This window comes from Hyla sarda, chromosome 9 (assembly GCF_029499605.1).
Source record: "Hyla sarda isolate aHylSar1 chromosome 9, aHylSar1.hap1, whole genome shotgun sequence".
In the NCBI taxonomy this organism is placed as follows: Eukaryota; Metazoa; Chordata; class Amphibia; order Anura; family Hylidae; genus Hyla; species Hyla sarda.
Genome location: NC_079197.1, coordinates 130211165 through 130231663, shown reverse-complemented (window position 1 = coordinate 130231663; position 20499 = coordinate 130211165). Strand labels below are relative to the sequence as shown.

General features: G+C 41.9%; 1 protein-coding gene across 2 annotated transcripts in view; it reads left to right on the top strand.

Moving 5' to 3' along the window:
* The window catches only part of DOCK11 (dedicator of cytokinesis 11), a 428541-nt gene that overhangs the window by 148446 nt on the left and 259596 nt on the right, over window positions 1-20499 (top strand). For both annotated transcript variants that reach the window (XM_056539360.1, XM_056539359.1), the window contains exons 9-18: window positions 917-996; window positions 2526-2609; window positions 8275-8415; window positions 8653-8859; window positions 9994-10116; window positions 11508-11590; window positions 11690-11812; window positions 13783-13859; window positions 19609-19793; window positions 19872-19937. In XM_056539360.1, the coding sequence (XP_056395335.1) occupies window positions 917-996; window positions 2526-2609; window positions 8275-8415; window positions 8653-8859; window positions 9994-10116; window positions 11508-11590; window positions 11690-11812; window positions 13783-13859; window positions 19609-19793; window positions 19872-19937 (1169 nt within the window). The remainder of the gene's footprint in view (window positions 1-916; window positions 997-2525; window positions 2610-8274; window positions 8416-8652; window positions 8860-9993; window positions 10117-11507; window positions 11591-11689; window positions 11813-13782; window positions 13860-19608; window positions 19794-19871; window positions 19938-20499) is intronic.

Below are 20499 nucleotides of genomic sequence, written 5' to 3'. Positions count from 1 at the left end.
GACTGATGTCATTACAAAGTAGAATTGGTGGCGCAAAAAATAAGCCATCATATGGATTTTTAGGTGCAAATTTGAAAGAGTTATGATTTTTTAAAGGCAAGGAGCAAAAAACGAAAATGCAAAAACGGAAACCCCCCGGTCCTTAAGGGGTTAAACACTGCTTTCCAACAATTTGAGTGTCCATATAGAACGGTGCAGAGACTCCCTTTCTTCTAGATTTCTGCTAGAAACTAACTCATCTTTTATTTTTTTAGTTCTTTTATATGCTACAACTGTTTTTTGTAGCCTAATGTTACCTATCGTGGGATCTCTCTCTATTAGACTCCAGTTGGATTTAATAGAATGTTTTATTGCATCAGCCATTTGGGCTAAATTTAAACGTCAAATTAAACTGACTATTAACATCAAATGTTTTTTTAAATATTTTTTTCTGGAGCAATTCAGCTTTTTCTGCTCTTTTCAATGCCACATGTAACACATCTAGGGGATAGCCTCGACACAGCGGCTGCTCTGTGAGATCCTGGGCCTGAGTGGAGAAATGTTCGTCAGAACTGTTCATCCGGTGCAGAATCAAACAGTCACCCAGGTCCTGTTTCATTTTCCCTTAATAAGGAATCCCATAAGGCTCAATAGACTTACTCTGGAATGACTGTCATGACTTTTCCTGTTGGTGGCTACAGGCATTTTTAATTTAAAATAAATAATTGTGGTAAATATATCCCGAGCAACTCTAAGGTTCAGTTTATTGGTGAGGAAATGTGTGCATGTTTAGACTATAGAAAATCACAGCAACTGAGGAGTGAAAACATGGCATCAAAAATAGAGAGTGACCCAGAACGTACATCCAAGACTGATACTGAGCTAAGAAAATTTTATGGGGTTCTGCTACTTACATTTGCTTTCTTCTAATATACAGATGATGAGGGCGGTGGTGCTGGGAAATCGGATAACATCATGGAAAGCCTGGAGAAGAGCATGCATCCTGAGCTGGTGAAGGTATCCGCTTTTATAACTTGGAATTGCATAGCTGAACTGAAACTAAAGCAGTTGTTATAACACTCTGTGTACTTGGAAGCCAATTTTCCTATGTATTACTTGTGGTTTGGTTTCAGTGAGGAGAGTGGAGGTTTATATTTCTATAGAAGCTTTTCCATTTCCCTTTCTATGTCAACCACATTCTAAATTGAAATATGTGAAAGAATATTAAAAGGTTAAAAAATTAAAATAACACATCAGATTTTATAAAGCCAACAGATCTGGAAAAAAAGAAATATCCTTCCAGGTATTCTTAGCCTATGATATACACAATTGTGTTGCGCTGTGACTGTGGCAGCTTGGGGGGGGGGGGGGGGCTGGGGGGTTAAACAGGGGAGTGCCTCTTTGTCACCCCCTCACAACTTAATTGGTAATTTCAGGATGCCCAGGGGTAAGGTTGGCAGCTGGGGCCTAGTAAATGCCACTAGGCCCTGTTTGCCAGGCAACAAATATTTTCATATGTATGTAAAAAAAAAAAATACTCAGTGCAAGAATTGCATTTTTTTTGTCATCTTGTCACCAACAAAAGACGGATTAAAAAGTTATAAAAAAAAATATTGTAAATGTAAGGTACGTGCAAAATGATAACAATAAAAAAATTACAGTCTACAAAGCAAAAAACACAGCTTGATAGAAAAGCCTAAAAAAAAAAATCACTGTAATCATACGGACTCTCAGAATACAGTTAACATGATGCCATAAAAGCAACAAAACCCTCAAGAAATTACATTTACATAAATTTACATTAAAGCCCACAAATATTTTTCCTCTGTTATGCGGTACATTATAAAGTGGAATGAAGGGTACCGTTAAAAAGTACAACAAAAAAATTACAAATTATCGCGTAGAAGACGAGGATGGAAAAACAAAAACGCCATTGCCAATAATCGCTGTATTAGGAAGGGGTTAAAGGGGCATTCAGAGTTACAAAATATAACCCTCTGTCTTTGTTTTAAATAAGCAGTGAGTTACATATGTGCGCCGCTGCTCCATTCATTGTCTATTAAGCTGCCAGAGATATCAGAGTACAGTGATTGGCTCTCTGGCAACTCCATAGACAATGAGTGGAGCAGTGACCCACGTCAACTCTCTAGACCGCATTCCTGATATCATGGGAGTCCCAACAGTCAGACCCAATGTTATCTGATAATTATCCCCTATTCACAAATGTTCTAACTTGGAATACCCCTTTAAAGACAGTTTTAAATTATGAGATATTTGATTTAATATTTTTCAAAGAACCTTGACAGTACTTTGGGGGAGATTTATCAAAACCTGTCCAGAGGAAAAGTTTCCCGGTTGTCCATAACAACCAATCAGATCGCTTCTTTCATTTTTAACAAGGCCTCAGCAAATTGAAAGAAGCAATCGGACTGGTTGCTATGGGCAACTTTTCCTTTGCACAGGTTTTGATAAACCTCCCTTGTCTTTTGTCAACAAAAAGTCACTTTGCGAGATGACCCTGTTTGATGTATTTCCTTTATTTGTAGTATGGAAGAGAGACGGAACAGTTGAATAAGTTGAGCAGAAGTGAAGCACGACAGAACCTATTCTCATTTGACTCTGATGTGCAGGTGATGTTCTCAGCATGTACAATTGTGCAATGATAATAACTGTTTACTTCTGTAGATTTCTAGCAATGAACAGAACATTCAATGCATTAAACTTTGTTAGATACTGCACATGTGAGAAACGGTAATGTAATTGTATTGTTTAAAGGGGTATTCCAGGGAAAACCTTTTTTTATATATATATATATATATATCAACTGGCTCTGAAAAGTTAAACAGATTTGTAAATTACTTCTATTAAAAAAAATCTTAATCCTTCCAATAGTTATTAGCTTCTGAAGTTTTCTGTCTAACTGCTCAATGATGTCACGTCCCGGGAGCTGTGCATGATGGGAGAATATCCCCATAGGAACTGCACAGCTCCCGGGACGTGAGTCATCAGAGAGCAGTTAGACAGAAAACAACAACTCAACTTTAGAAGCTAATAACTATTGGAAGGATTAAGATTTTTTTATAGAAGTAATTTACAAATCTGTTTAACTTTCCAGAGCCAGTTGATATATAAAAAAAAGTTTTGGCCTGGAATACCCCTTTAATTATTTCTGTGAAGAAAATGGCAAAAACAAAAAGTCCAAAAAACACACAGGTTCAGCCAGCTCACCCACCGTGGGCCTTTCCAGAATAGGAAAGGCTTTATGCTTTTTGCTGGGGTTACCCTTTAACCCCTTAAGGACCGGGGTTTTTTCCGTTTTTGCATTTTCGCTTTTTGCTCCTTGCCTTTAAAAAATCATAACTCTTTCAATTTTGCACCTAAAAATCCATATGATGGCTTATTTTTTGCGCCACCAATTCTAATTTGTAATGACGTCAGTCATTTTGCCCAAAAATCTACGGTGAAACGGAAAAAAAAATCATTGTGCGACAAAATTGAAAAAAAAAAAAACGCTGTTTTGTAACTTTTGGGGGCTTCCGTTTCTACGTAGTACATTTTTCGGTAAAAATGACACCTTATCTTTATTCTGTAGGTCCATACGATTAAAATGATACCCTACTTATATAGGTTTGATTTTGTCGGACATCTGGAAAAAATCATAACTACATGCAGGAAAATTAATATGTTTAAAATTGTCATCTTCTGACCCCTATAACTTTTTTATTTTTCTGTGTATTGGGCGGTATGAGGGCTCATTTTTTGCGCCGTGATCTGAAGTTTTTAACGGTACCATTTTTGCATTGATAGGACTTATTGATCGCTTTTTATTCATTTTTAAATGATATAAAAAGTGACCAAAAATGCACTATTTTGGACTTTGGAATTTTTTTGCGCGCACGCCATTGATCGAGCGGTTTCATTAATGATATATTTCTATAATTCGGACATTTCCGCACGCGGTGATACCATATATGTTTATTTTTATTTTTATTTACCCTGTGTTTTTTTTTTATTGGAAAAGGGGGGTGATTCAAACTTTTAATAGGGGAGGAGTTAAATGATCTTTATTCACTTTTTTTTTTGCAGTGTTATAGGTCCCATAGGGTCATATCCCATAGCAGTCATTCGGCGATCGGACAGCGAGGAGGCAGGTAGGGGCCCTCCCGCTGTCCTGTCAGCTGTTCGGGATGCCGCGATTAGCCGCGGCTATCCCGAACAGCGCGACTGAGCTAGCCGGCCACTTTCGGTTTCGCTTTTAGCCACGCGGCTCAGCTCTGAGCGCGCAGCTAAAGGGTTAATAGCGCGCGGCACCGCGATCGGCGCTGCACGCTATTAGAGGCGGGTCCCGGCTTCACTATGACGCCGGGCCCGCCGTGATATGACGCGGGGTTACTGTGTAACCCCGCGTTATATCAGGAGAGCAGGACCAAGGGCGCACCTGTACGCCCTTGGTCCTTAAGGGGTTAAATGGTCACTGTCAGATTCAAAATCGTTTTATATGTTGTACATCTTGGGAAAACATTAACCTTTCTAATATACTTCATAAGAAAAATTGACTTCCTTTTTTATAGAAATAATTGCTTACAAAGTCATGATTTTGTCCAAGCTGAAGCACAGGCATGGACAAAGTCCAGCAAGTGAGGGTGGGCTAGCACTCCTCTGTGCTCTCTCCTGTCTTATAGCACTCCTCTGTGCTCTCTCGTGTCTGATAGCACTCCTCTGTCCTGTCTGATAGGACAGGAGAGAGCATATATGAGTACTATGAGACAGGTGAGAGCACAGAGGAGTGCTATCAGACAGGAGAGAGCACAGAGGAGTCCTGTCAGACAGGAGAGAGCACAGAGGAGTACTATCAGACAGGAGAGAGCACAGAGGAGTACTATCAGACAGAAGAGATCACAGAGGAGGACTATCAGACAGGAGAGAGCAGAGAGGAGTACTATCAGACAAGAGAGAGCACAGAGGAGTGCTACCAGACAGGAGAGAGCATAGAGGAGTCCTATCAGACAGGAGAGAGCACAGAGGAGTACTATCAGACAGAATAGAGCACAGAGGAGTACTATGAGACAGGAGAGAGCACAGAGGAGTCCTGTCAGACAGGAGAGAGCACAGAGGAGTACAATCAGACAGGAGAGTGCACAGAGGAGTCCTATCAGATAGAAGTGAGCACAGAGGAGTGCTATCAGACAGGAGAGAACACAGAGGAGTCCTATAAGACAGGAGAGAGCACAGTGGAGTCCTATCAGACAGGAGAGAGCACAGATGAGCACTATCAGACAGGAGAGAGCACAGAGGAGTCCTATCAGACAGGAGAGAGCACAGAGGAGTCCTATCAGACAGGAGAGAGAGCACAGAGGAGTGCTATCAGACAGGAGAGAGCACAGATGAGTACTATCGGACAGAAGAGAGCATAGAGGAGTCCTATCAGATAAGAGATAGCATAGAGGAGTGCTATCAGAGAGGAGAGAGCACAGAGGAGTCCTATCAGACAGAGAGAGCACAGCGGAGTCCTATCAGACAGGAGAGAGCACAGAGGAGTCCTATCAGACAGGAGAGTACATAGGAGTCCTATCAGACTGGAGAGAGCTCAGAGGAGTACATCAGACAGGAGAGAGCACAGAGGAGTCCTGTCAGATAGAAGTGAGCACAGAGGAGTGCTATCAGACAGGAGAGAACAGAGGAGTCCTATCAGACAGTTAGAGAGCACAGTGGAGTCCTATCAGACAGGAGAGAGCACAGATGAGCACTATCAGACAGGAGAGAGCACAGAGGAGTCCTATTAGACAGGAGAGAGCACAGAGGAGTCCTATCAGACAGGAGAGAGCACAGAGGAGTGCTATCAGACAGGAGAGAGCACAGATGAGTACTATCAGACAGAAGAGAGCATAGAGGAGTCCTATCAGATAAGAGATAGCATAGAGGAGTGCTATCAGAGAGGAGAGAGCACAGAGGAGTCCTATCAGACAGAGAGAGCACAGCGGAGTCCTATCAGACAGGAGAGAGCACAGAGGAGTCCTATCAGACAGGAGAGAGCACAGAGGAGTTCTATCAGACAGGAGAGAGCACAGAGGAGTACTATCAGACAGGAGAGAGCACAGAGGAGTCCTATCAGACAGGAAATAGCACAGAGGAGAGCTATCAGACAGGAAAGAGGACAGAGGAGTCCTATCAGACAGGAGGGAGCACAGAGGAGTCCTATCAGACAGGAAATAGCACAGAGGAGAGCTATCAGACAGGAAAGAGGACAGAGGAGTCCTATCAGACAGGAGGGAGCACAGAGGAGTCCTATCAGACAGGAGGGAGCACAGAGGAGTCCTATCAGACAGGAAATAGCACAGAGGAGAGCTATCATACAGGAAAGAGGACAGAGGAGTGCTATCAGACAGGAGGGAGCACAGAGGAGTCCTATCAGACAGGAAATAGCACAGAGGAGAGCTATCAGACAGGAAAGAGGACAGAGCAGTGCTATCAGACAGGAGGGAGCACAGAGGAGTCCTATCAGACAGGAAATAGCACAGAGGAGAGCTATCAGACAGGAAAGAGGACAGAGCAGTGCTATCAGACAGGAGAGAGCTTTCTTTTTTCTATAAAAAGAAAATACATTTTTCTTATGAAGAATATAAGAAAGGTTAATGTTTTGCCAAGATGTACAACATATAAAATGTTTTCGAATCTGACAGTGCCCATTTAATCACAGATATTAGAGAAAAAACATATCTTATCTTGTATATAGGCTAGACGTGGCACATCATGGTAGAAGAGCCTCTTTATAATGGTAAAGTTTATATACAATATAAGATATGGTTGGGCATGGAGGCATGCAGGTTCTATATGGCATCTTGCAACATATTTGCCAACTGATTCAGCAGCTGGACCTGTAGATCCTGAATACTTGTAGATTTTCTGAACTTGGCTCACCATAAATGCTTGATTGGCAATAAATCTGGTGACTGGGCAGGCCAAGTAAGTGATGCAATCTGGAGGAGACATTTCTGGGAAACCTTTGCTGTGTGTGGGTGAGATGTGCCCTGCTGGAAAATGCCAGTGGGAAGCCATGAGAGGTAACACATGGCTGCAGGATGTCCTGCACATATCTCTGAGGTGTTAGGGAGAGATTTATCAAAACCAGTCAAGAGGAAAAGTTGCCCATAGCAACCAATCAGAAGGCCTCTGAAAATGAAGAAGTGATCTGATTGGTTGCTATGGAAAACTTGGCAACTTTTTCTCTGGACAGGTTTTAATAAATCTCCCCCTTAGTGTTCCTTGTATCACTACTAAGTGTAATGACTGGCTCCTCAGATCATCACACCAGTAGATGGGGCAGTGTGTCGCTCCTCAGCAAAGGCAGGATTGAAGTTCTCACCACCAGACCAACATACTCAAACCTGTCTTTTGTCAGAACCTAATTTTGTCACTAAAGACAATACAGTTCCAGGCCCTAGCGTCAACATTTCTTGTTCACGACATCACTGCTAACAAGGGCAGCGATGTTTGGCTGTCAGGGGCAGGAAAGGTAACTGGCACTGTGGCACCCAATCACCTTTTACTAAGTGCCAGGAAATGGTCCGGACAAAGATAGGGGTGTGTAATGAAGGTGCCACCTGTGTCTGGATGGTGGACATGGAAACTGGGGGAACTGCTTGTACTTGATGATGGATAAAACAATCCTCTCTACTGGTGGTCTGTCTTGGCTGTTGAGAGCCGGTTTGCCATGTGTGCATGCCCTCATGTAACCACTGCTCCCAACCCCTCCTTACAGTTGGATCTAAACAGTCTAAACAGATGTCAGCTGGGCAAAATGTCCTTGAGTGCATCACAGAGACATGTCTAGCAGTCAGTGATCTTTCACTAAGAGATATGCTACCCAAAAGTAGCCCCTGAGTGATATTTTATAGGGCAGCAGAGGAGGAGGGGGAGCGTTTTTTGCTCTTTTGATTATTGGTGTCTTTTGGTGCATATTTAAGCCATGCCCTTTTGCCAATTCCACACCCCTTTTGTCTCAAGTGTCTAAAAAGTGTCTAAACCTCATAGTAAATGTGAAGGAAGTCATGAAGAACAATTTGTGGAGCAATTTACATCAGAATTCTGGTGCATTTGCTACAGCAAATCTGCCCATTGTCTCTAGTATTTTATGACATTCCTTGAAATATAGTAATGATCTGAACTGACCATAAGAAAGGCCATGTGTACTAAGACATGTGCTCCCTCACAATGGTCAAGAAACATTTTACAGACTGAAATGTACGGAATTCCTGTGTAATATAATATTTATAGTGACTGTACATGTGTCTACAGAGACTGGACTTTTCTGGCATTGAGCCAGACATTCGGCCATTTGAAGAGAAAAGCAGACGTCATTTCTTAGTCCAATGCCAGGAACTGAGCTTTAATATACTTGGGAATGTGACTGAAAATCCTGAAGGACCCTTGACAAACGTAAGTGCTTTTTTTTTTTACAATTTCCTAGTAATAAAAACTTTTTTTTTGCCAAAAAGGATTGTCACACCATTGATAATAGATTCAGTTTTTTTCCTAAAATTTTTTTATGAATTTGCTTATGTGCACCAAAAATGTTATTCTGTTATTACATTAAGTGACTTTCTTACATCCATTCATAACATGCCTTTTGCAGTCAGTAATACAGTTATGATTCCCTAAATTTTTTTTTTTCAGGTGGAGCCATTTTTTGTCAGTTTAGCACTGTTTGATGTTAAAAATAACTGCAAAATTTCAGCAGACTTCCACGTGGACCTTAATCCTTTGTCAGTAAGAGAAATGTTAAGCAATCTTCCCGAGATGGTCAATGGAAGTCCTAAAAAGTCATACAATGAGAATCGTGTCCATGGCATCCCAGAATCTCAGTTCCAGTTCATAAAAGAGGTGAAATCGATCTATCTATCTATCTCATATCTATCTATCTCATATCTATCTATCTTTATATGTAGTTATGAATCCATTATGAACAAATAAATCCTGTGATCTATATGTCTCTATATTGAATATAAACTATCATAAACTATCTGTAAGTACCGTATATACTCGAGTATAAGCCGACCCGAATATAAGCCGAGGCCCCTAATTTCACCCCAAAAACCCAGGAAAAGTTATTGATTCGACTATAAGCCTAGGGTAGGAAATACATCATCCCCCATGTCATCATCCAGACCCCCGTCATCACCCCCCCCCCCCCCCCCTTCATCATCACCGCCTGTCCGTGCATGCTGGGAGTTTTGAAACCTCTGGAGGTCTGCAGGTTGAAGACCACTGCGGCCTATGTCATCATCCAGACACCCTTTTAGTTTTCTACTCACCTCCCCTCGGTGGGAAGGAAGGGTGAGCTGGTCCCGGGCCATCTTTGCTGCAGGAACCGTTCGGTGGGGAGGGTTAGTCGTTCCGGGCTGTACATTTTCACCGGGGGGGCCCTCTTCTCCGCGCTCCGGGCCTGCCCCGGACTAGTGACGTTGCCTTCACGACGACACGCAGGGACGTTCATGCACGTCCCTGTGCGTCGTCGTCAAGGCAACGTCACTAGTCCGGGGCAGGCCCAGAGTGCGGAGAAGAGGGCCCCCCCCCCCGGTGAAAATGGACGGTCCCTGCAGCATAGATGGCGCGGATCAGCTCACCCTTCCCACCGAGGGGAGGGGAGGGGAGTAGAAAACTAAAGGGGGGGGTTTGGATGATGACGAAGGCCGCAGTGGTCTTCAACCTGCGGACCTCCAGAGGTTTCAAAACTACAACTCCCAGCATGCCCTGACAGCCGATGGCTGTCCAGGCATGCTGGGAGTTGTAGTTTTGCAACATCTGGAGGTCCGCAGGTTGAAGACCACTGAGAAGGGATTGACAGGCGAAGAGTTCACTCGAGTATGAGCCAAGGGGGTGTTTTCAGCACAAAAAATCGTGCTGAAAAACTCGGCTTATACTCGAGTATATATGGTTAGTTTATAGCTAAAAAGAGGTAACATCAATAGCACCTTTTATAAATCATATATTCATCTTTTTTTAATTTTTTTACAGGGAATATTTTCAGTGACAAATCCACATCCTGAGGTTTTTTTAGTGGCACGCATTGAAAAAGTCTTACAGGGGAATATCACACATTGTGCAGAACCATACATCAAAAACTCTGATCCAGCAAAGGTATTCTCTTCCTCTGTTTTTGAACTTTTCATGGAGAAAAATGTTGTTAAAATAAAGTTTCAAATTTTTTGCCCTCAGGTCATTGTTTCCTTGTGTGCTCCCCTATAGTTTCCTGCCATTGTAGTTAATAGTTTCCTTCTATTTTATTGGCCACTTTATTCTAAATGAAAAGCTTCCTGTTTAGTCAAAAATAAGCACCTCACTTGTCTAAAGTCATCTAGCCTGGACTTAACTTCTCTCTCTATGGAACGAAAATATGAAATGCAAAAACAATAATATATATTTATTATAGCAGTGGTAACCCCTTATTGCATATGAATTGTAATGAATTGTTTTTTAATTTGTTTAATGACCAGCTCTTCTAAAGGAGTATTCCTGTCCTATAGAAGGAGGGCATATCACAGACAGCGGGAGGGATCTGATTTCTGGAACCCCCCGATCCTAAGAATATACACACTATTGTGCTGGTGTAGTGCTGCATCTCTTTTACTATCCTGGAACAACAACACAACTCTATTAAAATGAACTGGGCCAGCTGCAGTTCCCTGCACGGCTCTGCGGCATGCCTTTTTATTTGTAATCTCTTAAATGAGAAGTCTCATAGGGAGGGGCACATCACAACCCCTGCCCAAAGGGGGGGGGGGGGGGAGGGGCGTCAAGCCTCCCTCTATATATCTCTATGGATGGGGGTCATGACATTCTGTAAATCCATAGGATTACATCGATACCCATCTTAAAAAGGCTTTGTTTCATGTTACTACTTAAAAAAATTATTATTATTATTTGTAAATAAATTTGTATGCTTAAAATTGTCCTCATCTGACCTATGTAACACTTGTATTTTTTTGTATATGGGGCAGTATAAAGGATCATGCAGGTCAGCGGCAGTTATAAAGAGGACACGGGCTAGGTGTACCTGAGCTTGTTCTGGGGAATGCTCCCTGGGTACTTAAGCTTCATTTACCATATTTACAAAACGAAATATCTCACCAATGGAGAGGACTGGATCGCATGATTGAGACAGGCTCCATAGACTTGCATTGCGAGTGTGTCTCGATCACGTGACACAGAGCCAGGAAAAAACAGGCTGAGGGCAAACTCCTGGTTACTTCTCCTGATCGATTGAGACCCTCGCCGATCAACACTTTTCATATGTCACTAGGACATGTCAAAAGTTTTTTCAAATGACAGTGGCTATTTAAGAGGAAACAGATTAAATGGGGGGCTCCATTCAGAATTCACGGAATTCACTAATATGGTACTTTTCCTAAGTGACCTCCTTTATATGTCACCTTATTTTATTTAAATTGGCATTGATATATCTTTTCATCCAGTATTATTCTGGTACGTTGTTTGCTGCTAATGTTCTGCTTCCTTATTCTTGCCTTCAGATCGCACAGAAAGTGCACAAGATTGCAAGACAGGTGTGCAGCCGCTTGTCTCAGTATAGAATGCCATTCGCTTGGGCTGCAAGGTTCGTCTTGTCATTGTTGAACTCTACAGAATTGTAGACTATTTTTATCTTAATTTATTGTTTTAATCCATTTTCACCATGTCATTTGTCTGTTTTAAGGCCGGTATTCAAGGACACCCAGGGGACCCTAGATGTTGAAGGGAAATTTTCTCCATTATACAAACAGGATAGCGGTAAACTTTCTAATGATGATCTTCTTAAGCTACTGGCGGAGTACAGGAAGTACGTTAGAATTTTTTTTATTTCTCATGTAGTGTAGTCATGCTAGGACATCTGTGTATTCACATTTTACTACTATAATTGACAATAATATTATCATTTTAATGCTAAGCTTAAAATTTCAGCTTCCAATGTTGTAATTTTTTTCTTTTTTTTGCTTTGATAGAAATTATTGTAGATTTTTCAAGTCTCTTATGCTAACCTGTCAGAACATAGTATAACATGGAGGGGCATTTATCTAGACTGTTGTCTCACACACCGGCCTTTAAGGGGTAGTTTTGTGAAAAACAAGTTACTCCCTATCCACAGGATAGGGGATAAGTGTCTGATCGGGTGGGGCCTGACCACAGGTGGGGTACCCCACGATTCTGTGGATAGGAGATACCGTATATACTCGAGTATAAGCCGACCCGAATATAAGCCGAGGCCCCTAATTTCACCCCAAAACCCCAGGAAAAGTTATTGACTCGACTATAAGCCTAGGGTGGGAAATACATCATCCCCCCTCTGTCATCATCCAGACCCCCATTATCATCACCCTGTCATCATCCCCCCCCCCCTTCATCATCACCACAGTGGTCTTCAATCTGCGGACCTCCAGATGTTGCAAAACTACAACTCCCAGCATTCCCGAACAGCCAATTGTAGATTTGAAACATCTGGAGGTCCGCAGGTTGAAGACCACTGCGGCCTTTGTCATCATCCAGATACTTTATACTTATACTTTAGTTTTCTACTCACCTCCCCTCGGTGTGAAGGAAGGGTGAGCTGGTCCGGGCCATCTATGCTGTAGGGACCGTCCGGTGGGGAGGGTTAGTCGTTCCGGGCTGTCCATCTTCACCGGGAGGCCCTCTTCTCCGCTCCTGGCCATCCCCGGACTAGTGACATTGCCTTGACGACGACGCACAGGGACGTTCATGGGCAGGGACGTCCCTGTGCGTCGTCGTCAAGGCAATATCACTAGTCCAGGGCCGGCCCGGAGTGGAGAAGAGGGCCTTCCGGTGAAGATGGACAGCCCGGAACGACTAACCCTCCCCACCGGCAGCATAGATGACCCGGACCAGCTCACCCTTCCTTCCCACTGAGGGGAGGTGAGTAGAAAACTAAAGGGGGGGTCTGCATGATGACGAAGGCCCGGCAGTGGTCTTCAACCTGCGGACCTCCAGATGTTTCAAAACTACAACTCCCAGCATGCCTGGACAGCCGATGACTGTCCGGGCATGCTGGGAGTTGTAGTTTTGCAACATCTGGAGGTCCACAGGTTGAAGACCACTGATTGACAGGTGGAGAGTTCACTCGAGTATAAGCCGAGGGGGGCGTTTTCAGCACAAAAAATTGTGCTGAAAAACTCGGCTTATACTCGAATACATATGGTAAGTTCTTTTTTTTACCAGACTACCCCTTTTTACAGACATGCTGAATTTATGGAGTGGCATACACCTCTACATAAATCTCTATGCCTCTCATGCTGCCTGTGCGCCCTGCATAGATTTCAGCTACAATTTAACGTCTACTTGCATGCTTAAAATGGTAACAAATTTGGCAGAGGTGTGATGCCAGACACTCTATATGTGATGCCACGCCCGCTTTGCACCTTGCTCTGCCCACATGAAGCAAGTGACAAATTTTTGGTGCAAATTTAATTATTGCGCCAAAAATTTGTGAGTTTTTTTTTTAAATAGACAAGAAGTAAGGATGAGAAATCCTCCACTCTTTTAAGTAAAATTTAAAAAAAAGAATGAAAATAGCAGATTGCATGTAAATAATACTTTCTACTACATTCTTTCTGTTTATTGATACACAATCACTAAAATATAGTAATGACTCACCATTTCTTTTCCAATAAAAAGAGTGAATAATAATAATGATAATAATGAAAAGTTATCTTATGCTTTTTTTTTTTTTTATCTTTACCTCCTTTTTTAATTCTGACACTAATGTAATGCTTTTTAAATACTGTTTTCTCAATACAGACCAGAAAAGACTAAACTCCAAATTATACCTGGACACCTGGATGTTACTGTAGACTGTGTGCCACTGGACTTTGCAAGTAGGAAATTCACCATAAGATGTTTATGTCTTCACAAAACTACTGCTACAGCAGAGCTAAATATTGATATGCATTCCCCTGGTTTTTATCTGTTAGTAATAAAGAGTAATACCCAGTCTTTGCCCGATGTGCCCAGGAACACGTCTGTATAGTAGTTTACATGTTACTCTTGTAGTGCGGTATCTTGGGCGCAATAAAGGGGTTATCCAGGTTTTTTAAATGTATGTTTTATCTCTAGGATAGGTCACTATCACTATTAGTTCTTTGGGGACCCAGCTCTCTGCACCCCCTCCAATGAGCTCTTTGATGTGACTGCGGCATACATCTGCTTGTATTTGTACATGCCATATTTTTGTAGCAGCTGTGCCAGGTCTTGCAAGTGTCCTATCCAGGGCTCAAGTCCTGCAGGAATGTATGGGAATGGAGTTCCTGCACTTTTTCTACAATAGGAACACTGGGAGAGATTTATCAAAACCTCTCTAGAGGAAAAATTGCCCATAGAATCAGATTGATCCTTTACATTTTTTTAAAAGACCTCTGCAAAATGAAAGAAGCAAACTGATTGGATGCTATGGGTAACTCTTTTTACTCTGGACAGGGTTTGATAAATTTCCCCCACTGTTCCCATTAGCAGGAGTCCTGCAGGGCCTGCCCAAGAATGGAAACCTTGGGTGAGTTCCCACACTTTTTTTGCCAGGACTTGACCCCTGGTCCTATCCAAGTAAATGTGGCTACCAGCTGACTGGCTGGTGCCGAGAGTTGGATTCTTACTGATCTATCAGTGATGACCTGTCCTGCGGATATACATTATGGATGGGTTATCAAATGTAAGAGTTTGAATAACCCAAACCGTGAGGAGCCGGTCACCAGGACACTGTGATTTAACCTGAAACAAATGGGAATTCAAGAGAAATCATTGTTAAAAAAGGCTGCCGGGAGCATGTGACGTTTCCTGAGGGCCGATCTCTCTGCTCCTGGCCCTGAATGATGCTGTTCTCCTGCCCACTGCTTGGTCAGCATGAAATAGGTGACAGGCTCCCTTTAACACCTTAAGGACACAGCCCTTTTTCCCCTTAAGGACTGAGCCCTTTTTCGCAATTCTGACCACCGTCACTTTACGAATTAATAACTCGAAAACGCTTTTACTGAATATTCTGATTCTGAGATTGTTTTTTCGTGACATATTCTACTTTATTTTGGTGGTAAATTTTCGGCGTTACTTGCATCCTTTTTTTTGTGAAAAATCCCCAAATTTCATGAAAATTTGGAAAATTTTGCTTTTTTCTAACTTTGAAGCTCTCTAATTGTAAGGAAAATGGATATTCACAATACATTTTATTTTTCTTCACAAATGCAATATGTCCACTTTATGTTGGCATCATAAAATGGACATATTTTTGCTTTTTGAAATAATTAGAGGGCTTCAAAGTAGAGCAGCAATTTTCAAAAATGTCATGAAAATTGCTAAATCTGAAGGGACAGATGTTACAGAACTACAACTCCCAGCATGCCTGGGCAGTCGAGGCATGCTGAGAGTTGTAGTTTGGCAACATCTGGAGGGCTACTGTTTGGGCACCACTGTAACAGTGGTCTCCAAACTGTGACCCTCCAGATGTTGCAAAACTACAACTCCCAGCATGCCCAGACAGCCTTTGGCTCTCTGGGCATGCTGGGAGTTGCAGTTTGGCCCCCCTAGTGGTTGCCACAGTAAAGATCGATTTACTTTCACTTTCAATCCCCCCCCCCCCCCCCACTGTCGATTCCCTACCTGATCAGGATCCTGCAGGCTCCAGCGAAGATCCCGGGTCCCCAGGCATCTTCTCCTGCAGGTACGGCCTCCATCTTCTTCCCAGAGCCCCTCGACATCCAGGGGCGGGCAGAACAGGGGCGGGCAACCCCCTGTCCTGCGCTGCCATTGGTCAGAACTCCGTTCTGAGTAATGGCAGGGGATAGGAGTAGATCGCAGCTTTGCTATCTCACTCCAATCCTTTAGGCTGATCGGGACTGTTGCTGACAACTCCGATCAACCCTATTTTCCGGGTGATCGGGTCACCAGAGACCCGATCAGCCCGGAATTGGAGAAAATCGCATGTCTGAATTGACATGCGATTTTCTCCGATCGCCGACATGGGGGGGTCTCAGGACCCCCCTGGGCGATGTGCCAGGGTGCCTGCTGAATGATTTCAGCAGTCATCCGGCTCCGGTCCCCAACCGGCTAGCGATGGGGACCGGATTTCCCACTGGCGTATGGATACGCCCTCGGTCCTTAAGGACTCGGAATGCAGGGCGTATCCATACGCCCTGTGTCCTGAAGAGGTTAATGTCTAATAATCTATGCTGAATCATTTTTTTTAATATATGCTCATAGCAAAGCTGTGTTTTTCTAATACAGAGCTTCCAGATTTTAAACATATTCTTTTTTAGTATGAAAGGGTTTTTGTGATATCGATGACCTATGTTTTTGATAGTTCCTCATGATCAGATATTGATGTCCTAATTCCCAGCAACCTTGCTAATCATCTAAATCAAGTGGCCGTGACTGACCTGCATGCAGTACCAGGCACAGCCACAGTGTGAGTCAGTTCCCACTAATCAGATGTTTTTGACCTATTCTAAGTTTAGACCTTCAATACTACAGTCTCTGAAATCTCCTGTAATATTTTAAATTTGCATGTAAACTATAAATTAACATGAGGTAGATACATTTAGTTCTGTTATCACACATTTTGGTTTATGTTCTTAATATGGCTCTGAAATCCAGACATGTTTTTAATACTATCAGTATTTCATCAGGATTGCATCTATAATTCTATAAAAAACACATAGAAATAGCCAGCAAAACACATGCCGCCTGCCACCATGGAAAATACAAGTTAAACAAAAAGTAGGTTGCAGAAGCACTCTATATGTGATCACAAAAATCAAACTAAGGCTCTTAGTTAGTGCACCCGGGTTTTTGGTTGTTGTGCTTTATGTTTTTTTGTACCTTGCAGGCGAGGGGAAGTGGCAACCCCCCTTAGCCATGCACCCCTGCCAACATGGAGGCTTTAAAATTGATATTAGATCCTGCATACACCCAGCTGGAAGCTTTATGCCGAGAAGAGGGAGGTAGAGTTAAGCACATTAGGGTCCCATGCGAAAATGGGGTCACGTCCGTTTAGTGCATGGGGGACACATTTTGATAAAAAATTGCATTAAGAGCCTAAATTTCACTTTTGTGATCAAATACAGAGTTCTGCTGCAACCTTCTTTTTGTGTAATTCTGTATAGTAAATATTGATGGACTGTTTTTTTAGGCAGAAAATTGAATTTCAATATCAGTATTGAATCAGTATTGGATTAAATACTGATAAAATACTTAGCAAATACAGAATAAATATATATATATATGTATATATATATATGTATATATATATATATATATATATATATATATATATATATAGATGCATTTATATTTGAATCCATTATCGTAGACTTCAATGGATTCTTGCCAAGTGGAGAACATTTCATAATTACACATATACTTAATACATGCATATAATTAGTCCCATAGATTAACATTACTCCCATATTATAGTCCACAAAAAAAAAGTGGTATGAATGCAACATACATTTCAATGACAGGCCCAATTTTGCAGATACATTAAACTAATGTGTATACATACTGTATGCTCCATACAAAAGATATTCTTAATTCTTCTCTTTCATGTGACCTTTGTTAAAGTTCATGGATTTCCCATGTTTCTTCCTATATAAAGCATATGTTGACTATTCAGAAATACACAGAGCAAATGGCAGCTAACGTTTTAAGCTCTCTTGGGATAACAACCATCAGCACTGCAGACATAAAGAGATGAATGTTTTATGAGAAAACAGAATTAGTTAGATTTTCAAAAAAAATAAATAAACAAAACAAATCTGGGTTGTTGGCTATGAACCCTTCATGTGCTCTTTCAATATAACATAATAATGTATAATTAAAGGGTACTCCACAGCCCGAGCTTTGAGACCATTTAGTTCCCAAAGCTCGGTGCGTGGTCGTGATGTCACGACCACGCCACCTCAATGCAAGTCTATGGGAGGGGGCGTACGCCGCCTCCCATAGACTTGCATTGAGGGGGCGTGGCGGAACTAAATGGGCTTTTGGAACCAAATGTTCTGAACACTGGGGCAGTGGAGTACCCCTTTAAGAGTATTAGGTAGGCTTCCTCTGGATTATGGAGCTGCAAGCCAGGCATGGCTTTCTCCCGTCACCCTGCCTTATGAATGAATCATTATATTTCTATATTATCGCCAAAAATATTCCTGTAGTTTATTCAAGAACGTTCTGTTACTTTTAATAATAACACAATAACAGCAACATAACAGGTACGTTTTTCTGAGATAAATCTGCCCCAGCCATCACCTCCTTTGCTCTTTTTGTGTGACAATTTTCGTTGTAGTCCCCACGTCCAATATCTAGATCAGGAGTTAGAATGAACACTGCTATAGATCCCCATAGAGTGACCCAGTCTAATGTTTACAAATCACCTCCCTCGATGTCCTTAAAGGGGTACTCTGTCCCTAGACATTTTATTCCCTATCGAAAGGTTGGGGGATGAGATGTCTGATCATCCGGCCCCTGGACAATGGCTTTACAGTAAACAGAGTTCTGTGTTGTTCATTGTATAGTAGTGGCAGTGGGTAACTGCAGATCAGCTCACACTGATCTCGCCACCCAGCAATTTATCATAAAGTTCACGAAAACCCCTTAAACATTTCTTAGGCTCTGTACACTTTGCAGGCATGGCTTCTGTTACCATATTGAAAACTATTATAGTAGTGCCAGACCTGTAAACTGTTAAACAGCAACTGTGCTCCACTTGACTTATAATAAGGTTAGTTGGGTTCCACTTTTTAGTGTCCTTAACTTTGAAAGTGTGTGAGACTAGCTCTGTAGAACCAGTCAGATATCTACAAAATAGGAGTCAGATACAGGGACAAGAAAACACAGCTTTTTCACTCCTTCTTGTCCAGAGCTAACTTTACAGACCCCTTCTTTGTGTATACAGGTTGCTTACTACCAGCCACCCAAAAAAGTAGACAACAAATGTGTTACTTACACAGGTAACAAAGTTTCCTTTTTAAGGCTGCAAGCCTTCTGATTAAAACTCTCTTTAGAGGGTCAGGTTCCCTCATAGCCTCTCTTGCAGACTGACTCTCTACTAGTTTTAAATCCCAGTGACAAGATGTCTTTAGCACCCTTGCAGATCTGAGCTACACTGAAAGCCTGGAGTGGCCCAATAAGGGTTAAAAAGACACTACTAACAAAACTGCCTTGCATCCCACAAGGGCTGATAACAGGACTTACCAAAGTCCCTAGCAAGCTAATCCTCGTCAGGGATTTGAGCTCTTTCTGGATTTCCCATATCTCCACCATCTTTCCCTTGATGACATATGTATCCACATATGTATCCACATACCACAGGTACTTTGGAGAAATATAGCGATCCCTGGTGACCATTCTTGCCACTGTGTCACAACAGGAAATAAATTGCAGTATGCTGTGCTTCTTTTTCATGTGAAATTTGACAGAACTACCAATGGAGTCTCCAATGACATTAGTGTTAATGCAGCCTTATATTTTATGTTTCATCTGTACTAACATTACTGTATGTGTCACCTCTTAGATCCAATGACGTTCTTGTATGATAATACAATATCTGTGTGTTTGCCTTATTGACTATCCCATCATTTTCTCCACCAGATTGTGTGACGCCCTCATATGTACCAATTAGGCCGTATGACAAAGAGAACAAAAAGATTGCTGTAGAAGTTGAGGAATTTGTTCCAGAAGTGACAAAGTATTGCTATCCTTTTACTAGCTACAGAAATCATCTCTATGTATATCCTCTACATCTAAAGTACGATAGCCAGAAATCATTTGCTAAGGTAAACGGATGATGTTCACTTTTGTCATCTGTATGTTAGGCTTTCTCCTAATGTATTGTGGTTGTGTATTATCCTTAGGCTAGGAATATTGCTGTCAAGGTTGAATTTCGAGACATTGATGAGCCGGATGCCCCAGCACTGACGGTTTGTTGTTTTATGTTTTCTAAACAAGGCACAATACATGCACACTTACCACTCAAAGTAGATTTTCCCCAGCTATGAAAAAACAGACGTGTGGTTTCTGCACTTTATATACAGAACATGGGCACTTCTAAAGTCTTTAAAAACGATGTCAAGCTTTGTGACCAAATAGTTTTCCTGATGCAGCCATAATATAGAATGAAGAAGCTTGTTACTCTGATTACATGATTTCAGACCACACACAAACTCTTTGTTGTCAGACCCATACTCTCTTCTGACTTTTCCCATCCGTACCCTGCTTCTTGCTCTTTGACATTAAGTAGGTAAGTAAGAGAAAGAAGACAATGTAGTCTGTTTCCATGGAAATACATAGTTCCGCATAGGAACTGCTGACACAAAACTTAAAGGGGTACTCCGGTGGAATTTATTATTTTTTTTTAAATCAACTAGTCCCAGAAAGTTAAACAGATTTGTAAATTACTTCTATTAAAAAATCGTAATCCTTTCAGTAGTTATTAGCTGCTGAATACTACAGAGGAAATTATTTTTGGAACACAGAGCTCTC